Below are 12,307 nucleotides of genomic sequence, written 5' to 3'. Positions count from 1 at the left end.
CTTTGTCCACTATTTAATCAGAGGTATACGCAAGAAACAACTTGAAACAAGAATTTTTAAAAATTCATGTATTTTGTTAATAGATTACAACTCGTATGATTCACCATTATAATTTCTGACCCTTTTAAGTAGGGCATATTCTCTCAAGGTAGCATACACATTCGAAAATATTTACATCAATGATAAAATGCTGGAAAATGCACCATGTAAAGATTTTCTTGGGTAGACCCAGGCTTCTCAAATTCCATAATGTACAATGCAGTATACCCATTTCTAAAATTGACTCATACGTTGCTATGTGTAGATTGAATGTTGCCGACAAAGGTCAGTGTTGGTTTAACAGCTGTTTGCCGTTTCTGGAGGGTCAAAACTGTAAAGGTTTGATATTTTGCACAGACCCATTTGACTAAAATATTAGATCAAGAACTACAACTCCCAGCACCGACCTTTGTCCTCCAACTATTATGGGATTTGCAACCATCTTTAATACACACAAGTAGAATGACAACACATCAAAGTGCCCCCCTATAGGGAACCATGTGGGACTGAAAGTAAGCTATGCTCTGAAAGAGAATTGCTTACACAGTCACTTGACAAATGGAAACCTACTACGTTTTATATTTTTAACAGTTTATTTGTGCATCATGTATTGTAATGCAGTGCCTATAATTTGCACCTCAGTAGTTACACAGGCAGGTACTCAGTAATAATTAGTGGCTGAACAAAGTAGTATTCAATACAGAACTATTTGTTGCACCATTGCATGTTGGTTAAAACCAGGCACTGAAGCTGCCATTTCATTGATGGAAATAAAATGGGAGGAAATTCAGTGCTGTATTTTGGGGGATGGTAGGTGGGTAGCTTTGACAAGAGACAGCGAGATAGCTCTGTATGTAATGCAATAGTTGTGCTGCAGTTCATCTTTACATTGGTTAAGAATTGGTCTTTACAGGTGAAGTTTAAAGCAGGCATTAACAAAATGTTAAAACTTCTGCAGTCAGTTTCAATTGTAGTTATTTCCAATTTCTCTATACAATGTGAATGGGAAATGAGTGGCCATTGGCTTCCTTCATGTACATCCCATCAGTCACCTCGAGCAAGAGTCTTGGGTGGTGCACCGCAGGCAGATCACCCACTGGCCGGCTCAGGTGGATGACAGTACATGACACGAGAGAAAAACTCTCAAGAATTGGGAGGGACTCATCCCTGGCATCTAGTGTTCCACCATTCTATACAAACAAGTGCCTTACACTTTGTTACAACTACCCCTGTGCAGCATTAACAAAAAACTCCATTTACCAATAGGAAGGATGTGCACAGCACTGCAGTGTATTTGGAGTAGGTTCTTTCTACAGCATGAGTAACTCCCATTTCCTTTTAATTCTTTTACAGAATATGGAAGTAAATCTTCAAATTTTTATTCTCATTTCAGGCATTGACTTACCTCTCACTGTTCATAGAATAGCAGTTTCCATCAACATATCTTGTACAAAGATGCCGTGTCGATAAACGCTTAGTGAGAAAACATTTTATTTCGGAAGGGTCTGTGGCAGTACCTTTATTCAATTTTTTTTGGGCTTGATTTTGCGTAAGAAGCAACAGCTGTGCTCAACGCACAGGAAAGATTTGGTTCTCCTCATCTTGTACCCTTTTACCTAGTTTACAGGTCATTAGCACTCACTCATTAGATGCCACAGAGCTGCATGGATTGGCCAAGTCACTGGCTTTTTCTCCTCTTTCTCTCCCTCCCCGCCCCCCACCTTCCTACACACTCCCTCCCTTCTATCCCACCACCATCCCTCGCTAAAGGGAGCAGGCTTGGTTTTCACTTTAATCATTTAATCAAACATCTTTTCTGCATGCTTCTCTTAAAAAAATAATTAAAAGCCAACTTGTTTTACCAGGAAAGTTAAAAGAAAAATTGGTCTTTACTACCAGAAGCCATCTTCTGCAGAGACTGTGCAAGTCAAATACCAGAAAGCAAATAGCTTATATTACACATCCTAGAGAATGTGTGAAGCAAGGATTCACATACAAACAATTGTAAAGAAAATTAATCGCTCAAACCAAGCAGTAACCCAAATCTTGCACAATGCACAAATAACCTTATTCGGTTATTTGATTGGTAACTTATCAGGCACCACCCACCAATTCAAACAGACGAATATAATTTATGGTACAAATGAGTCACTGACTCACCAGAGGGTTGAATTACATAGGTGGGCTGTACTTGAGCTGAAAGTAGGTGCCTTTTATGTTCTAAATGCCAAGCAGATGACTCAAGTGGACTTAAAATCTGAGACAGAAGTGAAAGCACAGCAATGTTTCCAACACTCCATTCACATAAGTAGGGAGGCTTGAACAATTATAATTCCCAACATAAACAGAGCAACTTTAATACAAAAATAACAATGTATATAAAAAAGCCTCAAACATGTTTAACCCAAATTCAAAATGGGATAAATTACTCTCAAATCTTACAACCGTAAACCAAATGCACTGCTGCTCACACTTTCAGTTTCCGAACAGAATAAAAAGGAAAATATTTCTATATAGGAATTCAGACAAGTTTAAAAAATAAATTAAACATTTGTTATTTTCACACATCTGGTACTAAAGGAGGAAATGGATTACTCATTTTTCATTAATGTAATTGGGTCAACAATTATAGGAAAGCTGCTCTACGATTAGTAACTCATTAAGAGTGATGATGAACCTTCACCTATTCTTTCATATCTGGGAGAAAAAAGTGTCCTTATTACACATTCTATTTTAAAGAAAATTTCCAATCATCAGCTTGGGACTCATTGCAAAGATATTACAGTACGGGCCTCACGGGTCCATGTCTGTACACAGTGTAATCCTGTTACATGCAATAATTCGGGACAAGGTTACTTCAAGCCAGATTTGTGGTTAACACAGAATGATCACTCCAACATAAAGGATTTCACATCTCTCCCTATTGTTATTGCAGTGCGACAATTTAAACACTTTCTGCATTTTGTGAGGTCACATTTTATTCTCTGTTCACACTTTTAGGATGAATTTTCAGTCATTGCAGCAACTAGCTTTCCCCATCGTATTACAGGCTGCGCTTTAATCAGATTACAGGCTCCTAAATCCAAGATTTAGTTCAGGATCTGAATATTATGTCCTTCATTTGAAACACCTGTGAACTTTTTGGTGTGGAAGCAAGTCATCCTCGACTCGAGGGACTGCCTATGATGACAGGCTGTGCTTCCCAGCATTTGTCATAGCACTGGGCACTGAGACTCCCAGAAATCCCCATCACACCACGACTCCCAGAAATCCCCATCGCGCCGAGACTCCCAGAAATCCCCATCGCACTGTACTCCCAGAAATCCCCATCGCAGAGACTCCCAGAAATCCCCATCGCAGAGACTCCCAGAAATCCCCATCGCAGAGACTCCCAGAAATCCCCATCGCACAGAGACTCCCAGAAATCCCCATCCCACAGAGACTCCCAGAAATCCCCATCCCACAGAGACTCCCAGAAATCCCTATCCACTGTACTCTCAGAAATCCCCATCCCACTGGCACTCCCAGAAATCCCCATCCCACTGGCACTCCCAGAAATCCCCATCCCACTGTACTCCCAGAAATCCCTATCCCACTGGCACTCCCAGAAATCCCCATCCCACTGGGCCCCATCCCACCGAGACTCCCAGAAATTGCCATCGCAGAGACCCCAAAAATCGCCATCGCACTGCACGCATTGCTGCTCTCAGGACTCCCCAGGGCACTACAATTATAGATCCAAGCAACCCAGTTAGCACCGCACACACGACAACACTATTCTATGGCATGTTATTGTAAATGAATTCCTGATGAACATTAATTTCCTGAAACAAACAGCTAACTGGAAGGGATAATGTATTTGGATTTCCAGGCAACAAATTTCCAAGGGTCCAAATTGGAATTTAAAGCCGAAATTCAATCTTCGAGCAGGAAAAAAAAAATATATTCATCCACCACTTCCCACAACCACTGGTCTCATAGCAGACCAAAAAAATGAAGCCACAGAAAGCAGACGAATCAAACTACAAATTTCTCTCTCCCACCCACTCCTCGTTACAGATATTGATTTCACAGGAGGTGGAAGATGACAGCACATACATGCATATCTGGAGAAATTTATTATATATTTTTTAAACAAGGCACTCAACTGGTGATCCAAATTCAGACTTCTCAAATACAAAGATGAGAAAAGTTCAGATCAAGTTTACTTTTTTTAATGCAAGTTTTGTTTTAGGACCTGATTTTTCATCATCTACTCAATCCAAATGCAATCCCCTTTTGCTGAAGTCAAGAATCAGTCCAATTCCTTTTTGAACGTTTCAAGTGATTCACTATTTATTATACCTTGAGGCGATTTCTTGCTCATTGAGACAAGAGAGTGTAGATAGCAAATTTAAAATTGGGCAAACTACTTTCCATATAGTCACCACTATCATAGGCAGTCCCTCACAATCGAGGAAGACTTGCTCCAACTGTTCGGGGTTTTCAAAGGCACTCAACAATCCAGAATATTTAGATTTATTAAATGGTGCATTCAGATAATCTTAGAATGACATTTTACTTCATAGCTGATTTTTTATAATTTAAAAATCAATGTTAATTCATGGGAGACAGGTCACTACAACCAACTTGTATTTTTATATCACCTTTAACAGAAAAGCATCCCAAGGGACTTTACACAGGTGCAAGACAAAAATGGATGCGGAGTCAAAAGATCGGAGCGACCAAAATCATGAACAAACAGGTGGATTTTAAAGAGTGTCTTAAAAGGAGAGAGCAATGGGAAGGCAGAGGGGTTTAGGGAGTGTGCTAGCCTACGCTGCTGATGCCACAGCTGCCAAATGTGAATGGAGGGGGAAGATGTACCAGAGACTCGAATCAGAGGAATGGAGAGTTTGGAGAGAAGTGGGGGGGAAAGAGAAGGTATGTAGTGCTGGTGGAGGTTATAGCGAGTGAGGGGTAAAGCTAAGGAGGAATTTAAATACAATATTGCCAGTTAAAAAATTTGATTCATGAGGCAACTGGGAGCCAATGTAGGTCAGCGAGGACAATAATAATGGGCAAGAGGGACTTGCTGAGAGTTAGGATACGGGCATAACGATAAAAGAGCATGTGTAAATGAGGCAGGTGATATTACGGAGGTAGAAGTTGGCAGTCTTTGCGATGGAGAGTATATGGAATTGGGGCTAAATAGAACTTGGAGGTTGGGAACAGTCTGGTTCCTTGGGGAACTCCTGAGGTGAATCAGACATTCAGCATTATAAAGGGCAGAGAAATATTTACCAGTTAGCTGAAAATGGGCAGATGTAACACAACAGTCACCAATAATACAAAATCAAAGACAGCATTTACTGCACATTTTGAAAAAAACCAAAAAAAGGCAAATATTTTTTGCACTAAAAGAACACAAAATCGATAGGATCTGATCCCCCTCTCCTTCACTCAAAAAAAAGAGCACCTGCAATATATCTGCTTTATGTTATTTAGTACATATCTCTGAGTCACTGAATATGTGGGTAGGTGTAAAGAGCCAAAGAAGAGCTGCATGTCACTCACACTTCTGAATGTTCAGTTCATCTTCGACTGAAACTCCAGTCTTGATGTCAGGATCACATTCAAAATAAAAATAAATGCAAGTTCTTTTTGCTTTCTGTGTGTATGTCTGATTCCATCACTGCATTGATCTATAACTTGAAGTTATTCCTCAAGTTAAATTTAGCAGATGGGTTATAATTACGTGCGTAGCTTCTCCTAATCCAGTTTCACACAAAATACACCCCTCCCCTATGTGGATGAACAAGCAACAAATGAAGAGAGATTCAAAATTTGCTGACAAGAGACACCATTTGCTTTCAAAACAATAGGTGCTGGTTCCAATATAATTACGAGTGGACTGAAAACAATGATACCGGGGAAACTCAAGGAAAATAAGGAAAAAATGAGGCGGCTAAAATTCTCCAGAATCACAAGGACATGGAACCATAAGCATAATGTAGGACTCTTTATCCATCTTTTATACAGCGCAGAATGGATTGTTCCACAGCACTTTCTTTCAAATGATGAGATTGCTAAGATCTTAAGAGTAAAACATAGATAACGATTTTATACTTTAGTAAAACTTCTACAAAGCTTGGAAGCACCCTAATTAAACCAGTGTTCATTATAAAGTTAAGATTTGAACCAACTCTAAAGAATGAATTAAAAAAACTTGCAGGGATAAGTTTACTGAACTGCACTACAATTTCAGTGCCATATTTTATATTTGCAGAATTCTGGAGGGGTTATTGCTACTTAATTATTTATCATTTTCCAATCCTTCCAGTACAGGGTACCACAATCAGTTTTTAACTTGGCTGAAAGAAGAATTGGAGTGAACAACATACTTATGGTTATGCTTAAATAGGAAACAGAGGATGTAATGTAGAGCAACTTTATTTACCTGAATTTATGAAATCTGCGTGATGCATGTTACAATGTCAGCACTGAAATAAACATAGGATCTTATTTACAGGTTTTCAACATTAAACATGCTGTTTTCTGGCAACTGACAGGTTCTTTTTAAATCTGCATCACAATATTCTTATTGCACCAATGCTTCTGTTAATGCGTTACAACTTAAAATAGTTAAATTACAGTGCAAGAGGGAATTCTCTCCTTTTGTCTCACACTAAAGAGAAAAAAAAACTTTCCTTAGAAAAAAATACATTGAAGTTATGAAATTGCCAACCTATAGGATGTAATTTACAGTTCAAACATTCAGGATTTGTATCTTTTCTCTAAGTTTTTCATAAATAGAATTGCATTTTGTACATAGCCATTTTTATAAAGTAGTTCTTCATTTGTCTTGATGACCCAATACACAGATTCTGTTACTTAAACAGAAGGCATGCATTTTCATAATGTACAATTTATAAATTCAATGAAATTTTACACAGAGATGTGGGTCCTCCACAGTCGGTGACGGTGACTCATCTTTTCAGCAAAGAACCCAACTTCTCTGGAGTACTGTAAAGTTCACGAGGATGTATTGCACAAATGTACAGTTTCTCTGAAGTCCTAAATTTTAAACACACGTTTCCTCCAAATAGCATACTATTGTTGCACATTATACATGCAATGGTCTTGGTAGTTGTGCTTAACACTCATGCACGCAATAACAAAAGAACCTTAGATTTCTGAGAATTGTTATAAGGGAATTACTTGTACTCCTCTTCATCATCCACAGCTGTTGAAAAAGGAGAAAAAATCATCAGCCAAATTGCTCAAATAACATGTTTTTGAAAAAAAAAGTCTTCAAACTACACAAACTGCTCTAGAAATGAAAGTGAGCAGAGTGCTGGACACTGCCTGCTGACAGTGACAGAAAGCACTTCCAATAGGAGGAAAATACACAGCCATTCTGAGGAATATGAACTGCATTTCTTAAAACAGGCAACTTTTGTTTTGTAAACACTTAAAGCAACAGTGCTGCAGATAGATACCACATACCAGATTTGTTTTAAAGGTGCAGTAAAAGTGAAAGAAACATGCACACAAGTTTGTTAAAACTTGGAAAAAAGAATGACAGACTACTGGCACCAAGTGCAAACACTGCTGTTTATATTCCTATCCCATGGGAAAGGGATACGTATTAGTCCATTGAAACGTTTTTTCATCGACAAAAAGCTGGTCTCAATTTTAGCATGCCAATTTTTCCATTATTTTTCTTTCAGAATTATCAAACTATATGTTCACCCTTTACGCACTATTAAAATGGGGTTTTCTTTTATGCCACAAAGCAGCCAATCTGCTAGGCTTCTGTATCACTAGCTTGATCATTTATCCATCTCTCCCTTCCTGTGAGATTGATTTCCAGATGTTCTCTTGAGGGGGCTAAAATAGCAATTGGCAAGTGGAGAATCACAAGTTTGAATGCTGGCCTTATTCCCCCCGCCCCACCAATGAGTTGATTCCTCGGGTATGATTCTATAGATTGCAGATGTCCTCTAGTATGTCACCCAAGTGAGCATTATTTACACGTAAGCTTCAATGTTGAAGAGGATATCTGCCATAGCCAAGTCTGATCTTGTTCTCACCCAACATCACATGCTTACTTCCAGCATTGATGACTTGGAATCCTGGCTGATATTCTCCACCAATAGGCAACTGTAGCACCCGAACACCACCATGGCTGAGATCAGCACAGAGTGGGGGTTAAACCAGAGATTATCCTAGTCTGTCTGGCTACTCATTGGGTAAACTGGCTAAGCCATCCTGGGCACCCCAATTCTCAGATCCTTTACTATTTCAGAATAATTTTTAAAACAGGATTCTACGAATAGCTGTTTTGTCAATGTTGTTCCCACTACAGTTCTAAACATTGGGGGTGAAACTGGTCTACTCCAGTAGCAGGAAAAGGGCTCACATTGCATCACACCATGCCCAATTTCCTCTTCCATTGATGTCACCCACTTCCATTGAAGAAAAAAAATGAATGGGGAATATTTAAAAATAAATTATAGAGATTTAAGCAGGAATCGCAGAATCATTGGGTACAAAACCAGAAAACCTAAAGTGAAACTAGAAGAATTTCCTCGTCTTTTTTTTCCTCCTAACTCTCTCCCCAGGAAGAAGGGAATGAAGCTAATAGAAAGATGCAAGCATTTAAATATCAAGAAAAACACTGCCTTCATCTGTTATCATTAAGCAAATATTGTACATGGGGGAAATGCTGCCTTTGAACAAATGTTCTCATCAACAAGGTCATCAATTAACCAACAATCCAGAGCTTTTCTCAAATTTAACTCAATAAATACCTCCCCAATGACAGCAAGTTTCATATTTGCAGTAGGGCAGTGTTGCTGCCAAATGATGCAGATGACATTCAGAAATGAGGGATGACCCAATTAAGATTAGGTGCCACTGTCAATCCTTCAGAACCTCACATGCACACTTGATCACACCTCAGTAAAACAAGCAGCATGCAATAGGCTTTAAAAAAAAGAGAATATGGCCAGTCAACATTATTCTGTAAGGCCTCAGAACAAGCCTAATGTAAGCACCGTGGGTCATTTAGTGATACATGCCATCTATGTTACCATGTAATGTTGAAAGCAGCTGAAGAAACATCCGTCTCCTTGTGGAATGCTGAGATAAACATCTTTCAGTAAAATCAAGTTTCTACTTTAAAAAGTTTTTTTTTTAAATCACTAATGCATAGATTTTTAAATTGGTAAAAGGATCTCAACTGCTTTCATTTTATTTCTCCATCTGGATTAATGTGTACGAAAGCCAAGTGTTATCGTACAAGCATGCTTCAAGTAGTCTGATCCAGGATTCAGATACAATGGCTATTTGTATACCCAAAAATATATAGATTATGGTTTACCACTCAAATGTTGGAAAATATTTCCATAGTTCTATCTAACCCTTAAAAACAGACATTTTACAGAACTATACAGCATTAGTCAATATAATAAAAGTTTAACAGCAAAAGTAGAGGAATTAAAATTTAAAAATAAAACACTGCAGGTTTTGAAAGATCGACAAAAAGCACTTGCGCTGATCTAATATACCAGAATCCTGGACTAAACTCAGGATAGTGTGTCTGACATCCAGAACTGGAATTAAGCAATTACAAAATGTAAATATACTCACTTCAGATGATGAATTTTGGAAAGCGTTGAAGAAAACACCATTGTTAGGTTTGTTAACACATGTAAAAACCACCTGACTTTGTCACTTTAGAAAACATGCTTTAGAACACTATTACCCAACATTTAGATTATTACAGTTGTAAACAGTTAGTATGATGTAGTATGTTAAAATTTACTTTTAGTTCTATACATTATGTAAAATGAATATTTGGTAATGTGTTACGTACAGCTTGCACCTACACTTTCTAGTTTTAAAATATCACTGTTGCATGTTTGTGCTCAGCATTAGCATCTAAACATAACAATTAGCTTCCAGCTACTTAAGTGTTTTCAAATACATGTGAGTAAAATATTTCTTCAAACCACGTCCAAGTTTATGAGTCTAACAAATAAGACCTAAAAACAATTTATTTTGCAGCGCTTTTTGTATTGCATTTGAAGAATCTACATGAACCAGCCCGGTTAAAAGAGAGACATTGAGAATTTACTCTCAGTTAGTCTAAAACATTTTATTTTTTGACTCATGTGAATTAACCCCTGATGTAGCAACATCCAAGGTGAACTGGCAAAATAAAAGTGAAGAAACCTGTAGACTGTTACAACAAAATACAATCAGCATTTTAAATAAATACCCTTTAAACTCGTCGGGAGAAAAAACAGCAATATTGGTGGATTGGAGGGGAAGGGGTAAATAGAGTGCTCTGCACAGGCAGGAATTAGCATACCTCAAACAGGGTTGGACTGTAAACAAGACAGTTATGAACACAGAAATGATTACAGGAAACAAAACTAAAAAGCTGGTTGAGGTAGCAGTACTCTGCTGAGTGCAGAAAATAAGGAGTTCTGAACTAAAAACTGTTTGACAGAAGGCACAAAATAAAGTCTAAAATAGAACCCAACCAAAATAGCCATGCGGTGACACACCATGCAATCAGTTATTTAAAAAAATGTTTTCCAAAGAATTTAACATTCTCAAGTACTCGTTCCATTTCTTTAGCCAAAAATTACACCCGTCGGCTCATTGGTTCTTAATTTATACACAAAAGATGAACAAATTAGTAAACAGAACACATCTGTACATGCTGTTTCATCTACAAAAACAAAATATTGCAGAAAATAGTATTAATCTCTGTACACATCAATGCACAGTTTTTTTTAAAAGTTTTTTTTTTAAGTGTGTAAAAATCAATCCCGTTTCATTCTGGAGTTCAGGAAAAAAATATTAACTTCATCCATACATGGGTTTCGTATGAAATTCAGCAGAAACAGACTCTTGGAATCACGTGTTTAAATGATAAAAATTTTGGTAGAAGTTAATCAAATGCCATGTCTTCACTATGCCAACGACAGCTCTATGTCAGTCAAGACCAGAACATTTCAGCAAAATTAGTGTCTGTACTGTAAAGCCAGATAACCAAGGGCAGAGAAATGAGCACAAAAGGCCAGGAAATCCCCTCTGTACATGCTGAGAAATCACACTGTTTGTCACTAGGCAGAGTATACTCTTTACCCGGTTCAAGGTAGTTACGAGCAATAAATTTGAGTGTCTCATCCAGCAGAATGACAGGTACAGAGATTTTCAGCACCATCAGCCACTGTGTTACATCTAATGGTGTAATTTGGAAGATGAGCTGCAAAGAAACAAAGGAAAGTAAATGTCTGCTTTACTGTCATTAGAGACAATGTTTTGAAATAATTTACAGAATGAACCAATTAACACAAAACCAACTTTACCTTTCAATTACTTTAATTATGCAGAAAAGTACAAGTATAAAACCCTTCCTAAATTAAGCTCTTTTATTAGTTAATTTTGTATCTTTCACTTGCATACTAACAGGGTTATTAGAGCACGAGATGCTTTACACAACTAGGTACTGTGGTAGAAGGTACAACATTGTTTAACGGGGAATTGGATTAAAAAAACATGACAAGGATACCGGAAAAGGGCAGGGAAATGAGATTAAAGATTTTCAGTTAAAGAGCTACCACCGACACAGGCATGATGGGGAAAATGACCTCAGTCTGTACTGCAAGTCCCATCATGGTAGGAACCATTACATGATGGGAAGTTCTGCAATTCTTAGTCCTGTGTTTCAATGCTATCGTTAAAACAAAGTGCCCAAACTTGAGCATCAAACAGACCTGCGCCTAGCAGACAATCTTTTGGTTAGAACTGAGGTGCTCAAATACCCAAGATAAATGAGCCACTTATTTATTGATCAATAATGTCTCAACACTTACATTAAAAGTGGGACTGCAGATAAGCAAAGTTCTAAAAAAAAAGCCAAATGGAATTCATGTTTTATACATCAGCGTACTAAATTTAAAAAAAGATGTTGATGAATTTGTACAAGAGGTTATCAAAGCCAAGGAAAATGTTGATACCAAGAGGATATAATTATGAGTGATCTGAACTAGGAATGTATTTACTGAAAGAGAAGGGGAGCAGAACTGAACACAAGTACTCAAAACTGTAAAAGGCTTGAGGGGATAAATAGTGAAAGATTGTTTTTCTCCACTGGTCAGTGAACCAGCAACAAGCTCAACTGCTGCTTCAAGCACTAGTAAAGAGGGAGGTTTGATGATGATTTTTTTCTTGCAAAATGTTATTTGGATACTGTGCAGCTATTGTA

General features: G+C 37.8%; 1 protein-coding gene across 2 annotated transcripts in view; it reads right to left on the bottom strand.

Moving 5' to 3' along the window:
- Nucleotides 1–6,466: 6,466 nt before the first annotated feature.
- LOC139268952 (sarcoplasmic/endoplasmic reticulum calcium ATPase 2) overlaps nucleotides 6,467–12,307 on the bottom strand; it is a 111,028-nt gene continuing 105,187 nt past the window's right edge. The window contains exons 20-21 of one of the 2 annotated variants that reach the window (XM_070887837.1): nucleotides 11,185–11,305; nucleotides 6,467–7,264 (exon numbers count right to left, since the gene is read on the bottom strand). In XM_070887837.1, coding sequence (XP_070743938.1) covers nucleotides 7,236–7,264; nucleotides 11,185–11,305 — 150 coding nt within the window. In that variant the 3' untranslated portion in view covers nucleotides 6,467–7,235. Of the gene's footprint in view, nucleotides 7,265–10,157; nucleotides 11,306–12,307 lie in introns of those variants that run through there. The other variant, XM_070887836.1, reaches the window with a different exon arrangement.

Source organism: Pristiophorus japonicus, chromosome 8, assembly GCF_044704955.1.
Source record: "Pristiophorus japonicus isolate sPriJap1 chromosome 8, sPriJap1.hap1, whole genome shotgun sequence".
NCBI classification, from domain to species: Eukaryota; Metazoa; Chordata; class Chondrichthyes; family Pristiophoridae; genus Pristiophorus; species Pristiophorus japonicus.
The sequence above is the reverse complement of the archived record's forward strand: the minus strand, read 5'-3'. Positions and strand labels throughout refer to the sequence as shown.